Source organism: Heteronotia binoei, chromosome 1 (assembly GCF_032191835.1).
Source record: "Heteronotia binoei isolate CCM8104 ecotype False Entrance Well chromosome 1, APGP_CSIRO_Hbin_v1, whole genome shotgun sequence".
Taxonomy (NCBI): Eukaryota; Metazoa; Chordata; class Lepidosauria; order Squamata; family Gekkonidae; genus Heteronotia; species Heteronotia binoei.
The window spans coordinates 127428957-127451693 of NC_083223.1; the positions used below are offsets into that span (position 1 = coordinate 127428957).

Sequence of the window (22737 nt, forward strand, 5' to 3'; positions counted from 1 at the left end):
CTGGTTCAGCTGTTTGGGCCATTTAAACCCAACAGCTGAGCAATGCAGGTCTGCAGCTCACCTGTTAGGTTTAAATGACTGTGAGCCATTAAACCACTCAATTTTGCTCTCCATGTGAAGTGGAGTGAATATAGAGGATAAATGACTACCAGGCATTTAACCACTCCAGGGCATTCGCCCCCCCCCCCCCCAACGTTCTTCTGGCTGTGGCTGGGAGAAAGAGGGACACAAACTTTCCAGTTCAGGGCATTTTTGATTCAGTTTGGGGTTTGGTTTGGGAACCATCCTGAATCCCAAACTGGAAGGCTCCAGGTTCAATGTTCAACAGCTCTTCTAAAAGGGTATCAGTTACCTGGCTGGGAAAGATTTTCTGCTATGTTTTGAATGCCTGCGGTTTGTCAAATAGAAAATACTGAGCTGGAAGGGGTAGAGGTCTGATTTTAAATGATTTTTTGTTTGGGGTATTTTCTTTCTGAGTATTGTTCTTTTAAATAAAAGGAATCTTCCATCCATGGTATAAGACTTATTTGAATTAAATGGAAGGAAACTATGAGCCTATTTTACTTTTCCTAATGAAATAAATGAAATTTTGTCTGGGTCATTCCTAAACTGAAGGGTGTTACTGTTATTACTTGAAATTGTGATGATAAAAAATTTCTATTTATTTTTATGTTGCTGGATAATTTTGATCACCGCTGATTACTTTTTTAGGTTTCTCAGGCAGTAGGAAATGTTGGCATGGGACAAATATCACAGAAAATCATCACAGAGACAGTTATTGTCAAAGAGCAAAAACCTGCAAAGGAGGAACAGTTTCCACCTCTTCCTCCTCCAAAGAAAAAACAAATCAGTGTAGACTTAGAGGCTAAAAAAAGGTAAGCATATTTTACTTTGGTTTCGTAGTTTTTGTCTAAGAAGTGAAGTCTTTTCAGCTCCCTTTCTCTTTCAGTATGAATTTTTATAATTGTGTTATGCCAAATATTGCCTTTCTTCAAACCATGTAGTAGGATGTCTTTCAAACAATCACACAATATTTTGTGGATTTTTCAAAGCAGACAGTTATTAAAATGAAACTTGCAAATAAGGATTAGGAAATAGTTATTGTCCCCACTCTCATCAATTGCTGTTCTGAGTGTTGCTTTTGCTATCCTGGCTGGCCCATCCTTCTGATGAGAGGGATCGAATATTTCAGTAGTGATAGCAGCTATAGCAGTCCACTATGTTGGCCTTGATCAGAGTAGTATAGTATATTATTGTGGCTGCTGCAGTTGCATTTTTTAAAAAGTTTTATGTATAAATAATAGGAATTGGCATGAACCAAGAAAATGGTGGCTGGTTTGATTGCCTGAACTGGTGTTTTGGTTTGTTTTGTGGTTTGTTTGTTTGCATCAACAATTTAATGGTTTGTTGGTTTGTCTAGTTCATCTGGTCCCCAGAGAGCTCCCAGTGAGCTTCCAAGTCCAGGGGAGTAAAATTGACCTGCTCAGCCTCCCATTCCTTTCTGCATGACTGGGGGAGGGAGGGGGAGGCATTTAAATGCCTCTCCCTCCTTTCTCCATCCCAGATATCTCCATTGTACCCTGTGGGCCCATAGGATACAATGGAGAGATCATGCTGCTGCTGCGGCACGAATCTAGAAGGAGGAGTTTGAAACAGGCCAGCTGGGGAAGTAGACTGGGGGAAGGGTCTCCCCATGGGCTCACCTGGGACTCTGCTGGACTGTCTGATTGAAACAAGATAGCTGATCCTGTGGGGAGAGGTCTCCCTTGGGTAGGCTCAGCTAGGAGGGAGGGAAGCTTGAACTGTCTTCCATCTCAGGATCAACTTCCTCAAGTGCCCCATGACTGTGCAATTCTTAGGGAAGTTGAGGCATGGAGGGGGCAGTTTAAACTGCCTTCCCTTGGCTTCCCCAAGCACCCCACTGCATGCCTAGGAAAGCCAATCCCAGGAGCCTTGCAGCCGTGGGTTGCCTGAGGTGTGCAAGACTTGGAGAGAAAGGAACAAACCCTTCCTGAACCTAACAAACCTCCATGGGAGTTTTGGGAGGTTCGAGAGGGTTTGTGGGAAGTACTTTATCCCAAACTGGTTTGAAACAGAACATGAACTGGCCCAATTTGTGCATGAATCACGGTTCATAGTTTGTTTTGTGCCAATTCCTATTAAATAATTCTAATTTTATTACACATTTTCAAAAAGTAAATACAGTTTAGTTTGGATTAACTGTGGGTCAAGTACTGCAAAGTTTTAATTCACGTTTTTATATTATTTGGGCCATGATTTTAGCCCATTAAGATTTCTATCATACTCAATAAAGGAGCCCTGACTATGTCAGAAAGTCTTTAGGTTTATCTATTTTCAAGCAGAAGACGGAGGCGAGTATGTATGTAGAAACTGCAGTCTATATGTTTGACAGCAGGTAGTTTCTATTTGTGACAGGAAGCTATGTGAATTCTTTTTACATGCTTGGTAACATACTTGCTCAGGATTGTTCAGGCAGTCAAGACATGTTGTTGTTATTGCTTTGAGATGACAGTTCTAGTCCTGTACATGTGACATCTGTATAATGGGTCAATGTTCATAGTGAGCCAAGGGGGCAATTATGCCTATGTGTGCATGTTGGTGGGTGAGAATTCCAATGTGCTCAGTCTTGGGTGTATGTCTTGGGGGTGGGGGCAGCATACTTGGTGCTGCTGCCCTTCTGTATGCATTTCTTTACATTCATCATGTGTAGAGTGTTACCCATTGGTACCTTGTGTGTACTGTGCTTGTGTTATCTCCAACTTGACTAGACACAATGGACTCTTAAGGAGTTGCTAAAGGCTGAAATGGTGGAGAAATGACTAACAGTATCATTCAACCTCTTATACTAGGCTTAATTCTGAAATTGCTGAGCTGTTGAACTGGATTTCGAAATCAAAAATTGCCATTCAGGCCATAGAGATCAAAGAATATAGGAAGATAAGAGATACTTCAGACATAAAAGAGAAGCTGAAGGTAAAGTGGGAAGTGGAGATTCATTTTCAATGAATCAGTTATTTTGTCAGCTTAAGCTTGCTATCAGCTGGAAGTATAGTCTGATCTGGAAGCTTGCTGTGGATTTAATTCAATTATTTAACATCTGTAAAGTCTTAGACTAACATGTAATTCACTGTGTTGGCTCTAAGCAGTGCTATTGAATTTGTGGCAGGACTTGCTAAGAAATTTCCTGAGGATTTCCTCCCAGTAATTTGTAATTTCTCTTTTGTGTTTAGAAAGAGAAACTGTGTATTGTTTGAGGGACTGTGTTTTCTAGGGAGCTCATTGTTGGAAATAAACCCTATAGGAGTCCTCTTCTAATCTGTTGGAAAAATTGAGATTTATGGCCAGTTCGTAATCTTTCTCTGAGTCCTGCTGAGAAAGAGATCAAAATATTCTATAGCTTAAATAATTAGTTTTTTTTCCAAAGCCAGCATATGTTGATTTTAAATAGCTTAATAAACTACATCACTACAATTGTCTAGTCTTGACAAACGACCTCTCATATGAAATTAATGCGACATGATAGCCTGGCAGAAGACCAACTTGTATAAAGGGAACATGGTGGTGCTTAAAAAAATTCATGCAAGACAAATCTCTTCAGATTATTCAATAGAATTATAAGACTTGCTTTGTGTGCTGGAATAGTTCCAAGGAGATAGCAGTCTTGAATGTCTAATTTGGATTGCTGAAATCTAATTTAAGTAAAGATTTCAAAAGTAGTGAGGGAGTAAAAGAAAAGGAATAAAAACAGCATACTACAACTAATTTCACACAAAATAGTCCTTAGACTAGATACATACCATAAAACTGCTAAAAGTTAAAGTCTGGGTGGAAAGTAATGCTTTGGCTTGCTGCCTTAAAGAGAGTAAAGTAGGTGCCAACAAGGATGGCATATGGTTCATATATGGTCTTCCATCCTGCTAGCTTAAAGGCATAGACCAATTAAATTTATATTGATATTATTTGTCTTCACTGTTGCAATGTTTCTGTTAACAGATAATAGAAAAAGAATGGACTGCAAAAAAGAAAATATTAGATGAACTGAGCCAGAGTGGACAAAATCTGCTGAAACAACTGGGAAAAGGTAATTACCGTCATGATTTGATAGAAGAAATACACCAGTTCTTTGCAGTAATCTCTTCAGACAAAATCTGAAGTAATCAGGAGCAAAGTTCCCGGAGCAGGCACACAAAATTTTAACCAGCAGCACAGGGGTTTTTGCCTCAGCTCACAAGTGAACTGAGAAGATGTTTTCCTCCTCCACCAGAAACAATTGGGACACCTCTTTTTAGGGCCCATAGAATTGGACCCCATGGTCCAATCTTTTGAAATTTGGGTGGTTTTTTGAGGAGAGGCACTAGCAGCTATGTTGCAAAGTTGGTGCCTCTACCTTAAAAATCAGCTCCCACCAGATTGATTCTCCATTATAGCCTATGATGCCAACTGACTATAATGGTCCCCCTAGGCTATAATGGAGCCGGGCGGGGGGTTGGATTTTTTTTCATGCCCCCTTATGCTTTTCAGTATGATTTGTAAGTTGCCTTGAGTCCAGGGGCAGTGCTGGGGCTTTTGCTGCCCCAGGTTGCCTACACAGCTGCGCCCTCCCCCCATGGGGAGTCTGAGTGAGGCTGCGTGGTTCCTTTCATCCACCCAGCTGCCAAATGCGGGAATGGGGCTGCGGGACTGCTGTGCCTTGCAGGAGAGGCAGCTTCAGAGCAACACTGTGCCACCTCCTTCCTCCGCCCGGCTGATGGGCGGGGGAAAGGGCCATAGGATTTCTGTGCCTTGCTCTGAGGCTGTCTCCCTTTTCAGGGGATGCAGCTTCAGAGTGCGGCAGCTCTTCTCTGAGCCCAGCTAGGAAGCCAGGCTTGGAAGAGAGCACAAACTGGCAAGCAGTTCTGCCACTCTCAGCTTCTGGGGTCTGTGACCAGGAAAGCTAAGAGCAGTGGAGCGGTGGGAGAGGTGGCACCTGTAGGCGAAGCGTCACCTGAGGCGGCCGCCTATCTTGCTTACTCTCATACGCTGGCCCTGCTTCAGTCACAGGGAAAAGTGAGATATAAATATCAACTTCCATTGTTTAAATGTTATCAATCTGCCCAAAAATAAGCAGTTTGGGCAGGCTGATAACATTTAAGCAATGGAAGTTGATATAGGTACCAATGTTAGGTTAGTCATAATAAAATAATCTTATCCATTGAAAGATGCAAATCATCAAAGATAGCATGATGTCAATTGTTAATAGAACAAATAATTGTCAATAGAACAAATAAATGTTATGTGGACAATATAATTTTAGCCCATACTGTTGGATTGCTCAGATTCTCATCTAGGTTTTTTTTTTTGGGGGGGGGGGGGTGGTCTAGGTTGATGATATTTATTTAGACACCGTTCTTCTTTCAAGAAACTCAGATTGTATTTTCAGTTGGGCTCTGAGCCAGAGTGCTTGGGACACAATCCTAAAGCTAGTCTGTAAACTGCATAGGATGTCAACTCAGTCCCATGCTGGTGTAACTTCCTCCATTTCCTCCATTCTTTTCTTTGTTAATGTTTGAGTGAGTAAGGGTGTGGTATTGTCAGAAAACATTGGCCACAAACACAAACAATTTTAAAAGGGGATTATAGAATCATAGAATTGGAAGGGACCTCCTGGGTCATCTAGTCCAACCCTCTGCACAATGCAGGAAACTCACAAATACCTCCCCCTAAATTCACAGGATGATCATTGCTGTCAGATGGCCATCTAGCCTCTATTTAAAAATCTCTGAGAGCACCACCTCCCAAGGAAGCCTGTTCCACTGAGAAATCGCTCTGTCAGGAGGTTCTTCCTAATTTTGAGCCGGAAACTCTTTTGATTTAATTTCAACCCATTGGTTCTGGTCCTACCTTCTGGAGCCAAGAAAACAATTCCACACCATCTTCTATATGACAGCCCTTCAAGTACTTGAAGATGGTGATCCTATCACCTCTCAGCCGCCTCCTCTCCAGGCTAAACATACCCAGCTCCTTCAACCTTTCTTCATAGGACTTGGTCTACAGACCCTTCACCATCTTCGTCGCCCTCCTCTGGACCCGTTCCAGCTTGTCTATATCCTTCTTAAAATGTGGTGCACAAAACTGAACCCAATACTCCAGGTGAGGTCTTAGCAGAGTAGAGTAAAGCGATACCATCACTTCACGTGATCTGGACACTATACTTCTGTTGATACAGCTCAAAATTGCATTTGCCTTTCTAGCTATCGCATCACACTGTTGACTCATGTTCAGTGTATGGTCTGCTAAGACCGCTAGATCCTTTTTGCACATACTCTTGCTAAGACAAGTCTCCTTCATCGTATAACCGTACATTGGATTTTTCCTACCTAAATGCAGAACTTTACATTTATCCCTGTTAAAATTCATTTTATTGATTTTAGCCCAGTGTTCCAGCCTGTCAAGGTCATTCTGTATCCTGTTCCTGTCTTCTACTGCATTTGCAACCACTCCCAATTTGGTACCATTGGCAAATTTAATAAGCATTCCCTCTATTCCTTCATCCAAATCATTGATAAAGATGTTGAACAAAACAGCTCCTAGGACAGATCCTTGAGGCACTCCACTTGTCACTTCTCTCCAAGAGGATGAGGAACCATTCACAAGCACTCTTCGGGTGTGATCTATCAGTCTTCCGGCACCTCTCCGTTCTCCAAGAATTCTCAAAAATACTAGCCAGAGGTTCAGAAATTACATCCGCAAGCTCTTTTACAACCCTTGGATGCAATTCATCTGGCCCTGAGGACTTAGTTTTATTTAAAGAAACTAGGTGTTTATGTACTACCCCTATGCTGATCCTAGGTTGGAACTTCATACTCTTCTTATATGTTCTGTTTTTGCCATGTTGAGCACCGTTTCCATCAGAAGAGGAGACTGGGGAAAAGTAAGAATTGAGCAGTTCCACCCATTCTTCATTACCTGTTAAAATTTCACTTTCTTGCCCTTGCAATGAGCCTACCATGTCCTTGCTCTTTTTCTTACTCTGAACATAAGAAAAGAACCCTTTTTTTGTTGTTTTTAGCATCTTTGGCCAGCCTAAGCTCATACTGAGCTTTAGCTTTCCTAACTTTTTCTCTACAAGCACTGGTGATTTGTTTCTATTCCTCTTTGGTTATGAGGCCCTCCTTCCAATTCCTAAAGGAGTCTTTTTTATTTCTCAATTCTTTAGAGAGCTGTTTATGGAGCCAACTCGACTTTTTAAGGCTTTTTTCATTTTTTCTTCTCATAGGACTCATCTGTGATTGTGCTTTCAGTATTTCGCTTTTAAGAAACTCCCACCCATCCTGAACGCCCTTCTTCCTAAGTATTTCTGACCATGGGATTTTACCCAGCATAGTTCTAAGTTTATTGAAGTTTGCCTTTCTGATATCCAACCTATAAGCATGACTGTGTATAGCTTTTCCCTTCCCTAAGACTGTAAATTCCAAAGTCACATGGTCACTACTGCCCAGGGTGCCCACTATTTCCACTTCTTCTATCAATTCTTCCTTGTTGGTGAGAATCAAATCCAAGATAGCGGATCCCCTTGTTTCCTTCTTCACTTTCTGGAAACTGAAGTTGTTAGTAAGACAAGTCAGGAATCTGTTTGACTTTTCATTTTGGTGTGGATAGTTGTCATTTAATAGGAATAGAATTATTGTTTTGGCGTTTTGTGCAAGATGACTGTATATGTTTTGGTATGTAGTATTCACTATGATTTATTTCTTTTGCCTGTTCAGAAGGGCTTCCTACTGAGAATGTATCAAATTCCCTAGAGAAGCTATTGTTGGAGTGGAAGGGAGCATCTGGGTATCTGGAAGAAGTAACAAGAAAAGTGAACTGCCAGGATGAAATAAACATGTATTTTAGGGAACTGGGTGAATTTGATAAGGCTGTGACTGAAAAAGAATTGTGGCTGAAAGACAGATCTGCTTCATCATCACCAAAGCAACATTTAACAGCTCTAAAGGAATCATGCCAGGTAATTTTAGCAAACTTACTATTTTTTGGTTATTCATAAGGCATAACTAATTTGCTTTTGAGGTCAAATTTGTTGGACCTTTTAAACTCAGTGTTAATTAAATGGCTAATCTTTCTATCTGTGTGCATCTACAGAGGGAGCTCACTTACTTACTAAGTCTGCATCCTCAAATTGAACACTTGAAAACTAGGGCTAAGGCCCTGGCATCTTACCCTGCTGTTCCAAATTTTATTGAAGATAGCCTCAACTCTTTGATTGATCGCTTCATGTCTGCCCAACAGAAGTTGGAAGAACGGCACCAGCACTGGCAAAAAGGTGAATTTCCTTTTGACTTCTCCCACCTTGGGGTGGTGGTGGTGGTGGTGGATTTTTTTTCTCCTTTTGTCATACCATGTTACTCCCCCTTCCAATATCAAAAGTCTAAGGACTTAGATTTTGGCTGCTGTGATAATGTGATCACTTTATTTGGAAGCACAGAATTTGTAACACTTTATTTAAAAAAAGGTATCCCTCCCATTTGCAACATCAAATATATTTTCTTTAGAAAGGGATCACTTAGATTGTTGCTTTATAGGCAAAAGGAATTTGTTGCTGGTAATTCCAAACCATCTAGAAAAAATAAAAAAGTATTTTTCAACTTAATGGGAGGTCAAAATGCATATATTGTGTCTGCTCATTAGCATTCATTATTTTTTGTTTCAAGATTGTTTTCTCTATGGGCTTGGTTTCGTAGCTGTGTGTGTGTTTTAAAAAAAACAAATATAGTGCTCTCAACTTATACTGTCTTGGTTTATAGAAAAATTTAGAATGTCCCAGACTCAGGAAATATGTAAAAATTCAGTGCAGTCAGTTAAATTATCATTGAAATAATAATTTAATTTGTATCCTAGCTGATGGGATGCTTGAACCACACAGGTTGATGAAACCACATAAATAAAATGTTACTTAAACTTAGCAATAAACAAAAAATGATAAGCATCAGCCTGTCTAATAAAACCAACATATTAGAACAGTTGTTTTTTTAAAGACTGCCTCCATATTTCAAACAACTTTTAAAAGTTGACTTTGTGCTGTTTGCACTGTTTTTGTAATTGATTTGTACCCTTTATTTTCTGCCACCAATGGGAGGTTCTCAGGACTTTTTTTGGTAGAAAAGGCCCAGCAGGAACTCATTTGCATATTAGGCCACACCCCCTGATATCACTGTTGTTTCATATAGGGCTTTTTGTAGAAAAAGCCCAGTAGGAATTCATTTACATATTAGGCCACACCCCATGACACCAAGCCAGCCGGCACTGCGTTCCTGTGCGTTCCTGCTAAAAAAAAAGCCCTGGAGGTGATACTTATCCATGGTTAATTCATGGGAAATATTTTCACCAGGCATGAAAGCCTCTTTACAGGCATGTAGTCTGAAATTAATGGTGATTTAGATATTTTGAACATTAATGATGTGTAGGTTTAAAAATATTTATACATTAATATTTGGGCAATGGGTGACATCTAGATGTATTTCCTTTTTGCAGTTTCTTCTGGGTCTACTGGTGCTGGCAACTGAGGCCAGAAAAGTGTGATTAAACTGAATGAAAACGACTGTCCAGATGATGAATACATTTGAGCTTCATGGCTTAGTGGGATTTGAAATCAGGGATCCAAAGTCGTCTTAATCTGACATTCTAACCACTACTCCATTATGGCTCCCACTTTTTTATGTACTCGTACACCTTATTAAAATCTGAAGTAGTCTGATATATTAAGAAGTTCCACTTGTAAGATAGTCACTTCCTCATTCACCAAAGAAATCATTTCATGGAAGACATACTCTAATTTGGGGCAAATTATACAAGCCCTTTTAGAATGTTGTAAGAAACACCTTCACATAGCATTCTGAAGGGCCTTGCATATTTTCCTTCATGTCTGTGAGATGAATGCCTGAATAAGTATACTGATCTCAGATATGCAGTCAAGAGGAGGGAGAACTTTGTATTATTACTTTGTATTTTTAAAAAAACATAATTCCCTGTTCATCATTTATAAACAAGTTGCTGAGTTAATTTTAACATTTTATTTTAAAGCTGAATTGGAAAGCCAGCCTTCCAAAGATTATTTGGATGCTTTAAAGAAAATAAAGGATGAACTGAATGAATTGGAAAGCAGGGAGCAATCCATCATGAGCTCTGTGATTGATTTCAGTAAAGCAGAGAGAGCTTTGCAACAGATAAAGGTAGGTTTACTTTTTGTGTCTTGAGTTTGGAAGCATGACTGATGTGTTCTCTAAGTGAAGAGGGGAAACAGCAATTCATTTGGTTTCTCCCACATCTCCCATACAATTTTATATGTGAAATCAGGTGCTTGGTAAAAAAGCTGTGAAAAGCAAAATGTATTCAATGGCTGCAATCACACACCCTACATAATGCAGTTTCAATCCACTTTCAAAGTACTTTCCAGCTGGATTTTGCTAGTTCACACAGTAAAATTCAGTTGGAAAGTGGACTAAAAGTGGATTGAAACTGCATTATTTAGTGTGTGTGATCACAGCCTTGAAGTAGTTTTAGATGTAAGGAAAGAGGCCAAGGAGTGGTGCATCCAAAATACATACTTGAAAAAGTTCCTTCCTCAGAAGAGGGCACCAAAAGATAAGTGAGTATTAGCTGAAATATTTTGCTTAGCTGTAGCTGGTATTAATTCAGTCTCCTTAAGCAGAAGGCCTCTGTTCCTATGGGTTCTTATCAGTTGTGAATACACCACTGTTGGTAGGAAGACACAGATTCCAGAGTGTTAGTAATAATGAATTAAGACGTTTATTGAAAGATATGGTACAAAAGCAAATTAAATCTCATGTATGATAGATGAGCATATATGAAAAGGCATCAGAAAGATTGCAGATGGCTACAGAAAACAATACAGACTATGAATTGTATAGATACTTAAACAGGGTGTACATAATCAAATAAAACATGCGTCTATAGAATAGTTCTGAATCCCCAGTAAAGGACATTTTAGGCAGTAGGCAGATGAACCATGAACTCTGCATTTTAAATACACTTGGAACAAAAGGTTGCAAACATGAAAGCAAACAATACATATTAGCCAACTAAAGGGTTCTTTTCTTATGTTCAGAGTAAGAAAAAGAGCAAGGACATGGTAGGCCCATTGCGAGAGCAAGGAAGTGAAATTGTAACAAGTAATGAAGAGAGGGCGGAACTGCTCAATTCCTACTTTTCCTCAGTCTTCTCTTCTGAGGGAAACGGTGCTCAACATGGCAAAAACAGAACATATAAGGAGGGTATGAAGTTCCAACCTAGGATCAGCATAGGGGTAGTACATAAACACCTAGTTTCTTTAAATAAAACTAAGTCCTCAGGGCCAGATGAATTGCATCCAAGGGTTCTAAAAGAGCTTGCGGATGTAATTTCTGAACCTCTGGCTAGTATTTTTGAGAATTCTTGCAGAACAGGAGAGGTGCCAGAAGGTTGGAGGTGGGCGAATGTTGTCCCCATCTTCTAGAAGGGGAAGAAAGACGATCCGAGTAACTACCGACCCATCAGCTTGACGTCTATACCTGGAAAAGTTTTAGAACAAATATTCAAACAGTCGGTCCTGGAACATTTAGAAAGAATGGATGTGCTTACTAAGAGCCAGCATGGATTTCTCAAGAACAAGTCATGTCAGACTAACCTGATCTCTTTTTTTGAGAAAGTGACTATCTAACTGGATCAGGGGAATGCTGTAGACATTGTTTATCTTGATTTCAGTAAGGCTTTTGATAAGGTTCCACATACTATATTTGTTGACAAGTTGGTAAAATGTGGTTTGGATCCATTACTGTTAGGTGGATCTGTAACTGGTTGACAGATCGCACCCAAAGTGAATGATTCTTCATCCTCTTGGAGAGGAGTGACAAGTGGAGTGCCTCAAGGATCTGTCCTGGGACCTGTTTTGTTCAATAACTTTATCAATGATTTGGATGAAGGAATAGAGGGAATGCTTATTAAATTTGCAGATGATACTAAATTGGGAGGGGTTGCAAACACAGAAGAAGACAGAAACAGGATACAGGATGACCTTGACAGGCTGGAACACTGGGCTAAAATCAGTAAAATGAATTTTAACAGGGATAAATGTAAAGTTCTGCATTTAGGTAGGAAAAATCCAATGCATGGTTATAGGATGGGGGAGACTTGTCTTAGCAGTAGTATGCGCAAAAAGGATCTAGGGGTCTTAGTGGATCATACGCTGAACATGAGTCAACAGTGTGATGTGGTGGCTAAAAAGGCAAATTCAGTTTTGGGCTGTATCAACAGAAGTATAGTGTCCAGATCACATGATGTGATGGTATTGCTTTCCTCTGCTCTGCTAAGACCTCACCTGGAGTATTGTGTTCAGTTTTGAGCACCACATTTTAAGAAGGATATAGATAAGCTGGAACGGGGCCAGAGGAGGGCGACGAAGATGTTGAGGGGTCTGTAGACCAAGTCCTATGAGGAAAGGTTGAAGGAGATGGGGATGTTTAGCCTGGAGAGGAGGTGGCTGAGAGGTGATAGGATCACCATCTTCAAGTACTTGAGGGGCTGTCATATAGAGGATGGTGTGGAATTGTTTTCTGTGTCCCCGGGAGGTAGGACCAGAACCAGTGGATTGAAATTAAATCAAAAGAGTTTCCAGCTCAACATTAGGAAAAACTTCCTGACCGTTAGAGCGATTCCTCAGTGGAACAGGCTTCCTCGGGAGGTAGTGGGCTCTCCTTCCTTGGGGGTTTTTAAACAGACGCTAGATGGCCATCTGACAGCAATGAAGATCTTGTGAATTTGGGGTAGGTATTTGTGGGTTTCCTGCATTGTGCAGGGGGTTGGACTAGATGACCCTGGAGGTCCCTTCCAACTCTATGACTCTGTGATTCTAAATATGTAGAACTCAGTCCTGTGCAATTTGGTTATCATGGTGTCTCAGCAGCTGCTTAACTAAGCTGGCAAAGTTAATATTCCAGTTGACACATTAGTTTCCGGGCTCTTTTAACTGAATCCACAAAATTTTCCAAAGCCATTGAAACAATTTCACAAGATACAGTAAAAAAAAAAAATCCATCAATCCTTACCCCATAATTACACGTAGGGCCAAGCACAATTGAGGTCCTTTGGTGGAAGGGGTAAAAATCAATTTGGACAAGCTTTAGACAAGTTATTCCCCTGACTGAAAGTTTTCTCTCAATGCTAAGAAATAGTTTTCCAGTGTTTACAGTTACTTGTAGTTAGATGTTCCTTATGTACTGCATAATCACTTGGAGCTGTATCATTGCAGTCTCAGCAAAAGTCACAATTGATGATGACAAACTAAACAGAATCAGGGTCTGAAATCCATTTTGATCAAAGATGGAAGCAGTAACTGGATGAACCTGGGGCCAAAATTTTTCTAGATTAACAGTTGGGTTTGCTGTTTTCTGGCACAGCTGTTAATAAGCTGTGTTTTTTTGTGAGGCAAGAAGGATAGGGTGGCTGGACAAGCAATTATCATGTTCTGTTTCTGTTCTCTTTTCATGGTGTTTGTATATTTAATGGCTTCAATCAGGTAGAAGAAGACTACAAACTACTTGTGCATCTTACACACAGGTTTCTCCCACTTGGCAAATCAGACACCCTGCCCTTGTGCCCCTTTGTCTAACTTGAAATCTTTCAATGCCATATGTAGCTTCCATATTAAATCTGCATCCTAGTCAACTTAGGAGCCGTCAATGGTAGAGGTCTCTGCCCAAATTTCCACTGACTGAAAGTCATCATTTCAGAGAGATGCCTTTTCTCTCAAGTGCCATGGTTATCCTTGTTAATGGCTTTTGGAAGTTTATGCTGGACCTTGTTAAGCTCCCAATAACATTATAAAATAACAGTGGTAGGCATGGCCTTTAAGCTGTATCTGGATTGCATATTGTCTTTCTCCCAAGATCTTTTTTCTCAGTTTATCATACAGCTGTCCTATATTTGAACTGGTCTGCAGCGGGAATATTCAGATATGTATGAAGGGTTGGGGGGCAGCCTTGAATATTTGTGTGCTTCAAATCTGAAATATCAAACTCATTGTGTTGTGTTGATTCATACCTAATAAAGCCCCATCTCATTTTGGTAAGGGGTAACATACTGGGCTGATGCAGAGACTATACATTTCCCACTTCTTGTGCAAATATTAAATGCATTGTTGTGATGCTCTTTCAACAGGCAGTTTGTGAAACTCTAGAAAATCAGAAAACTATTATAGATAGACTTGCTGCAGACACACAGGTCTTGGAGAAAACCATTTCTGATGATAAATCAAAGATCTACATGCAAGAATTAAAATGTTTGCAGGGGTGCAGGGACAAGTTGAAAATGAAGGTTTCTAAAGATGTACACTTGCTGGAAGAAACAGCTTCCAAACTGAGAGTATTTGAGGCAAGTATTTAACGATCTAGATTTATGTAAAATGTATTTAAATACCTAAATTAATGGCATATGCTCTTTGTATCCTGAAGTTTTTGTGATGCAATAGATTGTAATGTTGATTATTGTGGAAATAATTCCCAAAAGATGTCATTAGGGTTATTTGGGTTGGATCATGCTGGGGCAGCGTATATGATTGCTATGGATTGATTTCTGTGTGTGGCATCTAAGGGTAAGCTTGATTGTTTGTGCTTGGATTTTAATTTTAAAAAAATCCATTGCTCCTATTGATGAGAAAGATTACTCCTACTGATGAGAAAGATTTCTCTTTAGAAAACCATTTGCTATATATAGTATTGGGGTTTTTGTTGCAAAAGAATTAGTTTTGTTTCATGTGAAAGATAAATTCAATTCTATTTAACCATTCTTTCTAGGTATGGTTTAACTGAGCTAGTTTTTATTACTGTATGCTAGCTCAATCTTGTCAGATCCTGGAAAGCTAACTTACTATAGATATATAAAGGTAGTAAAGCACCAGTCATTTCCGACTCTGGGGTGATGTTTTTTTCACAACGTTTTCATGGCAGACTTTTTACGGGGTGGTTTGCCATTGCCTTCCCCAGTCATCTACACTTCCTCCCCAGCAAGCTGGGTACTCATTTTACCAACCTCGGAAGGATGGAAGGCTGAGTCAACCTGGAGCTTGCTATCTGGACCCAGCTTCTGCTGGGATCGAACTCAGGTCGTGAGCAGGGAGCTCAGACTGCAGTACTGCAGCTTCACCACTCTGTGCCACGGGGCTCTTACTATAAATATATACTGGTATTTTAAACTCAGTACAAGTTAAAATGGAACAAGAAGCATAAAGGGCATGAGTAGCCATGTTGGATCAGGCCAGTGGCCCATCCAGTCTGTCACATAGTGGCAGATGCCATCGGGGCCCTCCCTCCATTGCCCCCCCTCCCAGCATCAAGAATACAGAGCATCACTTGCCCCAGACAGAGAGTTCCATCTGTACCTAGATGGAATATACTCTATACACCATTAAAAGTTTAATCTGATACCCATGCCAGTATAAACATTAAAAATGTTTCTAAAATTAAAGATTCTCTCAATGTTCCTCAAAATTGAGTTAACTAGTAGCTTTCCACAGGGAGGATGCCATAAAGGAAGAGTTTCTGGCTCTAGGGGCTACAACAAGACTCCTACAGAGGGCCTCAGGGTGTGGGTGCAGTCATATACGGAAAGAGATGCTGTTTCAGAAATTCTCTTTAATATTTATTTACCTCATTTATACCCCAAAGTGACTTACATTGTTCTCCTCCCCTCTATTATATCCTCAAAACAATTCTGTTAGGAAGGTTAGGATGAATGGATGGACCATGGCTCAGTGGTGGAGCATCTGCTCGCTAGGTTCAATGCCTGGCATCTCCAGTTAAGGATCAGGTACTAGGTGATGTGAAGGACTGTGATGAACTGCTGAAAATCTGAGTAAATACTGACCTTGATGGACCAATGGCCTTGTTCAAAATAAGTTTCTTGTGTGATTGTCCTGAAACCCAGCAAGCTTTCATGGCAGAGTGGAGATATGAACTTGAGTCTCTGAGATCCTAATCTGACATCCTAATCACAATCATATTGTGAGAGCCATTGTGAGAATGTTGTCATATTGTGGAAGATACCCAGGGTCAAAAGGTAGAATTGTTTAAGGAAGAACGACACCTTCATACAAGTGAGGGTGGTGGAACTGAAGCAGCAGATATCATTGGCAGATATATATCAGTCGCTAGAGCGGAGAAATTAGAACAAAATGATGGTATGCTTGGAATAATAATAATACTAATAGTAGTTGTTTTGTTGTTTTGTTGTTGTTATTATTATTATTAATTTGCTGAATTGCCACATCCTGGCCTAAGCGGGGCTCTGGGCAATGTACATCAAGTAAAACCAGCATATAGATTAAAACAATACAACAATACAAATTAAAACAATAGACTTCTAAAATCCCAATGGCATTCTGGGAATTTTATTCTTCATTCAGAATATTGGAGCATTCTGGGGGGAGGGAGGATGACGCTTTGGGGGGGGGGGGAGGAAGGAAGGGTGCCATCCACTACTGTCCTCAATCAAAAGCCTGTGCCTTACAGGCCCTGCAGAATTGCATAAGATCCCACAGAGCCCAGATTTCCTCTGGCAGAGAATCCCACCAGGTTGGAGCCAGAGCAGAGAAAACTGTGGTTTTTGTCGATGACAGCTGGAGCTCTTTGGGGTTGGGGATCACCAACAAATTGCTGCCAGCAGAGCATAACACTCTACCAGAGTCATAACGGAGGAGGAGGTCCTGCAGATACGTTGGTCCCAGACTGCTCAGTGTCTTGAATGTCACAACCAGTACCTTGAATCTGACTTGATACTCAACCAGGAGACATTGTAGCTGGCACAGCACTGGTTGTATATGTGCCGTCTGTGACATTCCTCCTGGGACCTGCACTGCTGCATTATGGACTCATTGAAATTTCCAGGTCAGTCTCAGGGGTAGGCCAATGTAGAGTGAGTTACAGAATTCTAGTCTGGAGGTGACTGTTGCATGGTTTTTATTTATTTTTAGACCGTCGTTCCCTATATAGTGCTCAGGGTTTTGCATGTCATGTCAACAAATACAATGCAAGTTAACTGTAAATTAATTGAACTGTTAAAACAATAGGCAGTGATAAAACAGCTATTCAGAATGGCATCTTAAGACTCTTTGCCATAAGAGAGGCAGAAATGAAGGGAGCCAAGCTTAGTGGGATTTTGAAAACATTTTATATAATTTTGCATAGGGAAGAGAGAGAATGGAGGAAGCCAAGCTCAATGGCAGTCATTGCTGTCCTCAGGCATAGGCCTGGTGAAACATCTCTGTCTTGTAGGTCCTGAACTGCGTTAAGGCCCACAGGGCCCAGTTATCATCAAGTAGAGAGTTCCGCCAGTGCCAGGGCCAAAAAGGACTTGCTTGTCCTCAGTGCACAGAAGTTAGAATAATCTGATACCATACATATTTTTTAGAAATTATTTGGAAAATATTCAAACACCTTGTCCTAAAATATTTTATTCATCATGTTAAAATAAAACTTTCCATAATCAATTTCTTTTATTTTTTTCAATTTTTCCAATTTTTCGGAAAAAAACCAAAAAAGGCTTCAGGAAAACCCCCGGAAAAAAACTTTTTTTCCCGAATTTTTCCTTTTTTCCTCTTGGGCCTTCACATTTCTAGGCATGGAACACTGTCACTAAGTCATTGCATTCGAGGTAGGGGACCAACTGCCTTACGAGCCGAAGATGATAAAAGACTGATCTGGCAGTGGCCACTGCCTAGACCTCCATAGTTAAAGAGGGATCCAGCAGTACCTCTAAGTTTTTAACCTTGGGCGCCGGTATAAGTGGTGCCCCATTGAAGGTCGATAATAGGATCTCAGATCCTGGACCGCCACGACTTAGGTACAGGACCTCCATCTTCGTTGGATTGAATTTCAGTTGACTCTGCCTGAGCCACCCTGCCATAGCATGAAGTGTCATGGACAGAACTTCCGGGGAGGAGTTGGACCAGCCACCTATCAACAGATAGAGCTGGGTGTCATCTGCATACTGATGACATCCCAGCCCAAACCTCTGGGCAGTCTGGCAAGGGGGAACATGTAGGTGTTGAACAACATCGGGGAGAGAACTGCCCCTTGTGGCACACCACATACAAGTGGGTGCCGTTGGGAGAGTTCCTCCCCTATCGCCACCCTTTGTCCCCAATCCTGCTGGAAAGAGGAGAGCCACTGTGAGACCAACCCCTGTATTCCAGCATCGGAAAGGCGGCGGGTCAGCAACTGATGGTTGACCGTATCAAATGCGACCGATAGATCTAGAAGCATCAGTACAGCCAAGCCATCTCTTATCCAGATGAACATATGAAGCTGCCTTATACTGAATCAGACCCTTGGTCCTGCCTCTGGAGGTCATCTATGAGGGCAACTAGAACCTTCTCCACCCCATGACCTGGAGGAAAACCAGATTGAAAAGGGTTAAGCACAGAATGTTTAGAGAAAATAATCAGTTTGGCATGCTTCTGTATAAATATGAGAGACAAAGGTAGAAAATTTCTAGAACATGAGCCAGAGTTTTCCCTAAGGGTGAGTGGAGAGAAAAGGCTGTCTTTTCACAGTGCTATAAGGACAGACGTCTCTTGGGTTGAATTGGGAAGAGTTAGTCAAGGGTTCATTCCTTGTCAACAGGGAGAATGATGACATCATGAGTCTATGAGGAGAAGACTTGGGAGGAAAATTTTTTTCAGTCTTGGGCATAATGAGTTTGTGACAGCAAATAAATCTTCAAGTAGAAGTATAAGATTGTTGGAGAAGTAAGATTGGAGAGGGAAAGTTCTGGCATAGAGTTGAGAGTTAACAACATACAGGTGGTACTTAGAACCAGAGAAATTCAGGAGTAAATGAACCACTGCAAGAAGAGTGGAGATCCCTGAAGGACCCCAGTGAATGGGAGTGGGAACAGAGCAGCCGAAGAAGACTGCAGATTTATACCCTGCCCTTCTCTCTGAATCAGAGACTCAGAGCGGCTTACAGTCTCCTATATCTTCTCCCCCCACAACAGGCAACCTGTGAGGTGGGTGGGGCTGAGAAGGCTCTGACAGTAGCTGCCCTTTCAAGGACAACTTCTGCAATAGCTATGGCTAACCCAAGGCCATTCCAGCAGCTGTAAGTGGAGGAGTGGGGAATCAAACCCAGTTCTTCCAGATAAGAGTCCATACACTTAACCACTACACCAAACTGGCTCTCCCTCTGTGGAAATATTATTATGAATGAATGATTAGTAGCATAGTGGCTTAAGGCAACTGTAATTTGAATGTCTGTTCAGATCTCATCCAGCCATCATATAAAACCACTCTTAGTCTCAGCCTGTCTCTGTCAGCAGTCATGGTGATGGTGTAATAAATCATTTGTCTTCCAGAGCTGATATAAGGATTACAGCTAGTTTGTTTGTTTGTTTTATCAAATTTATATCCCCCCCCCCAACAGGCTCAGGGTGGCTAACAACAGTTAAAAATCACATCGAATATTAAAAACAATATACAACAAAATCAATCCACACACTTTAACCATAAAATCCAAGATGCAAATCGATGATTCTGAATATCTGTATTTGCTACCTTCCCTTAACTATTGAAGGAAAGCTTAAATAGTTCAGTCTTACAGGCCTGGCGGAACTGTGGCAGGTGTCAAGCATGGTGAAATTCCATTGGTAATTGATTGTTTAGGGGTCCTTCCTTACCTGGTCTGTGAAGTATCATGGAAGATCCAACTTTGCTAGCTTGTTATTCTTTCCCTTCCCCCTGCCTTGGTTTTATGACTCATAATTAGAAGTAGTGAGAACTGAAACCAAGTAATCAGCACCTTCCCATAAATTCCTGTAAGGGAGTAAGAGACATCTGGGGAAAGTAAGGACATGGTCCTGATAAAGCTATGGGAATGTAGATATTTATGCTAGTTTATGCTACCCCGCAACCCCATCCCTTGGAATCCCTTTGAAGTAGGCCTTAAAAGTATTGTATCAATGTGTGTTCAGCATTACTCTCAAGAACCTGTTACCAAAAGTATCAGTCTATCAATAAACGTAGTCTTTGTATCAACTTCAACTCGTCATTGAACCCGCATGCTTGACAGCAGGTCCCGCAGGGCCCTGATGTTTTCAGGGAGGGCATTCCACAGAGCGGGGGCTATTGTCGAAAATGCTCTGGCTCTAGTGGTGGACAATTGAACTTCTTTCAGCCCAGGAATCTGAAGATGATTTTGGGACCCTGAACGTAGGGGAGAGGTGGTCCCAAAAGTAGACAGGTCCCAGGCCATATAGGGCTTTAAAGGTTATGACCAGCACCTTGAAACGAATCCGGAATGCCACAGGCAACCAGTGTAACGTTTCCAACGCAGGTTGGATGTGCTCCCATACAGGTAGCTCCAATAGCAACCTGGCTGTTGCGTTTTGCACCAGTTGCATCCTCCACAGCCCCATATAGAGGGTGTTACAGTAGTCTATTCTCGAGGTGACCGTCACATGGATCACTGTTGCCAAGTCATTACGCTCCAGGTTTGGAGCCAACTGCCTTATCTGTCTAAGATGAAAAAATGCAGATTTGGCAGTGGCTGCTACCTGGGTCTCCATTGTTAACAAAGGCTCCAGGAGCACCTCTAAGGTCTTGTCCCTCAATGCTGGCACTGGTGGCATCCCATCAAAGGCTGGCAAAGGGATCTCTTTACCCAGGCCACGGTGGCTAAGGCACAGAACACCTGTCATCATTGGATTCATTTTAAGTTGACTCTGCCTGAGCCATTTCACTACGGCTTGCAATGCCAGGTCCAGATCTTCCAGGGCACAGCTGGACTGGCCTCCCATCAATAGATAGAGCTGGGTGTCATCTGCATACTGGTGACAACCCAGCCCATATCTCCGGATAATCTGGGCAAGGGGGTGCATATAGATGTTAAACAACATGAAGAGAACCGCCCCCAGAGGCACCTCACATACAAGTGGATGTCTCTGGGATGATTGCTTCCCTATTGCCACCCTTTGTCTCTGGCCTTGGAGAAAAGAGGTAAGCCATTGAAGGGCAGACTCCTGAATCCTCATGTCAGCGAGGTGGTGGGACAGTAGCTGATGGTCGACTGTGTCAAATACAGGTCTATCAACAACAGCACTGCCAAGCCGCCCCAATCCAGATGTCTCGAGATCATCCATGAGGGCGACCAGTACCGTCTCCGTCCCATGACCTTGACGGAAGTCAGACTGAAATAGGTCTAGCACGGAAGCATCATCCAAAACCCCCTGTAACTGTGCTGCCACTACTCTCTATTGCATATGAAGGAATAAATACTAAAATCTCTGTACAAATGCTTATATTCTTCATGATTTATTGTTAATGACGGTAGAAATTTAAGGCATAAAGGAGAATAGTGTTTCTACTACTTGTAGCAAAGATGGCAGGCAAGTGAAAGAAGGCAACAATAGAACAGAGGCCTTGGATTTGGCAGAAAAAAAATGACCGTTGATTTTGATAAGGGCAGTTTCAGTGAGCTGCAAAGAGTGAAAATCAAGTTCTGGACATAAAATAAACAGCCGATATTAGAGGATGTAATGATTATTTTACCATCTGTTTTTGAAAGTGATTTCTGTTTTCAATATATTAAAGTTAGCTTGAAAAACTGGCTAAAGCTGGAGGTAGAACAAAAATAATGATAACCTGGACATAAATTGCTTCTCTGTACTAGAATACAAATAAATAGAATATTGCTTGCAGAACACATATCCTTTAAAAGGTGGTTATGTAAGATAAAATATTGCTCTTGGTCACAGCTCAGTTTTGTGTTACTAAACATATTTTTGCCTAAGCTGATAGAGGTGCCTTGAAAGTCATACCATCGTCTGTCAGCCTTCCAATGACCTGGATTTCCTCCCTCTAGCCAGGGGTGGCCAAACTGTGGCTCGGGAGCCGCATGTGGCTCTTTCACATTGTGTGGCTCTTGAAGTTCCACCAACCCATTGGCCACCTCAGAGAAGGCATTTCTGTCTTTAAATCACTTCTCCAACCCAAGCCAGCTGGATAATGCATTTAAAGTTGCTTTCTTTCCACTTCTCTCTCCCCTGACATTCATGTCTTGTGGCTCTCAAACATCTGATGTTTATTCTGTGTGGCTCTTACATTAAGCAAGTAATGCCTCTAGGCATAATCTCTCCAATATTTGGTTCTTTGATTCTATGGCTGGATTTTTGAAGTTTACCAATAGCCGTAGGAGCTTGAAGTTCAAAATATGAGAAAATGTATTCTAATTACTACTCCCCCCTTGTTTCCATTTTCCCAAAATAAGTTCTGTCTTATTCATCACAATTCTTAATATTTCTTAACTTTACTTAATTTCAGACTGATTCAAAACTGGTTCAAAAGTGGCTGGATCGGGTTAAAGACTTTTTAATAAAAGAGCAAACCATCCAAAGGGATCCTGAAGGACTTCAAAGGCAGCTAGATCAATGCATGGTAAACTCTTCTGATAATCAGTAGTGTTGTTTATTAATTGTTTGGTATTCTGGTATTCTTTATAAGTGTTGCTTGTAGACTAACCGATAGAGCTTTCTTCTTGTAGTCAACAAGGGAAAAGGGTAGGTAAAATATGTTTGTATTCTTTAGAATTGTGAAGTGTTGTTTTTGAACCTTGCTTCAAAAATTCTTGACAGGCTTCTCAGATAGCTCATTGTTACAATGTGGGTATACTGTCCCATGCTATAAATATAGAGTTC

At 41.1% G+C, this 22737-nt stretch overlaps 1 protein-coding gene across 1 annotated transcript in view; it reads left to right on the top strand.

The window, feature by feature from the left end:
* The window catches only part of UTRN (utrophin), a 640548-nt gene that overhangs the window by 153343 nt on the left and 464468 nt on the right, over window positions 1–22737 (top strand). The window contains exons 17-24 of the mRNA XM_060240558.1: window positions 712–875; window positions 2871–2994; window positions 4015–4102; window positions 7767–8008; window positions 8143–8323; window positions 10081–10229; window positions 14212–14424; window positions 22364–22477. Coding sequence (XP_060096541.1) covers window positions 712–875; window positions 2871–2994; window positions 4015–4102; window positions 7767–8008; window positions 8143–8323; window positions 10081–10229; window positions 14212–14424; window positions 22364–22477 — 1275 coding nt within the window. The remainder of the gene's footprint in view (window positions 1–711; window positions 876–2870; window positions 2995–4014; window positions 4103–7766; window positions 8009–8142; window positions 8324–10080; window positions 10230–14211; window positions 14425–22363; window positions 22478–22737) is intronic.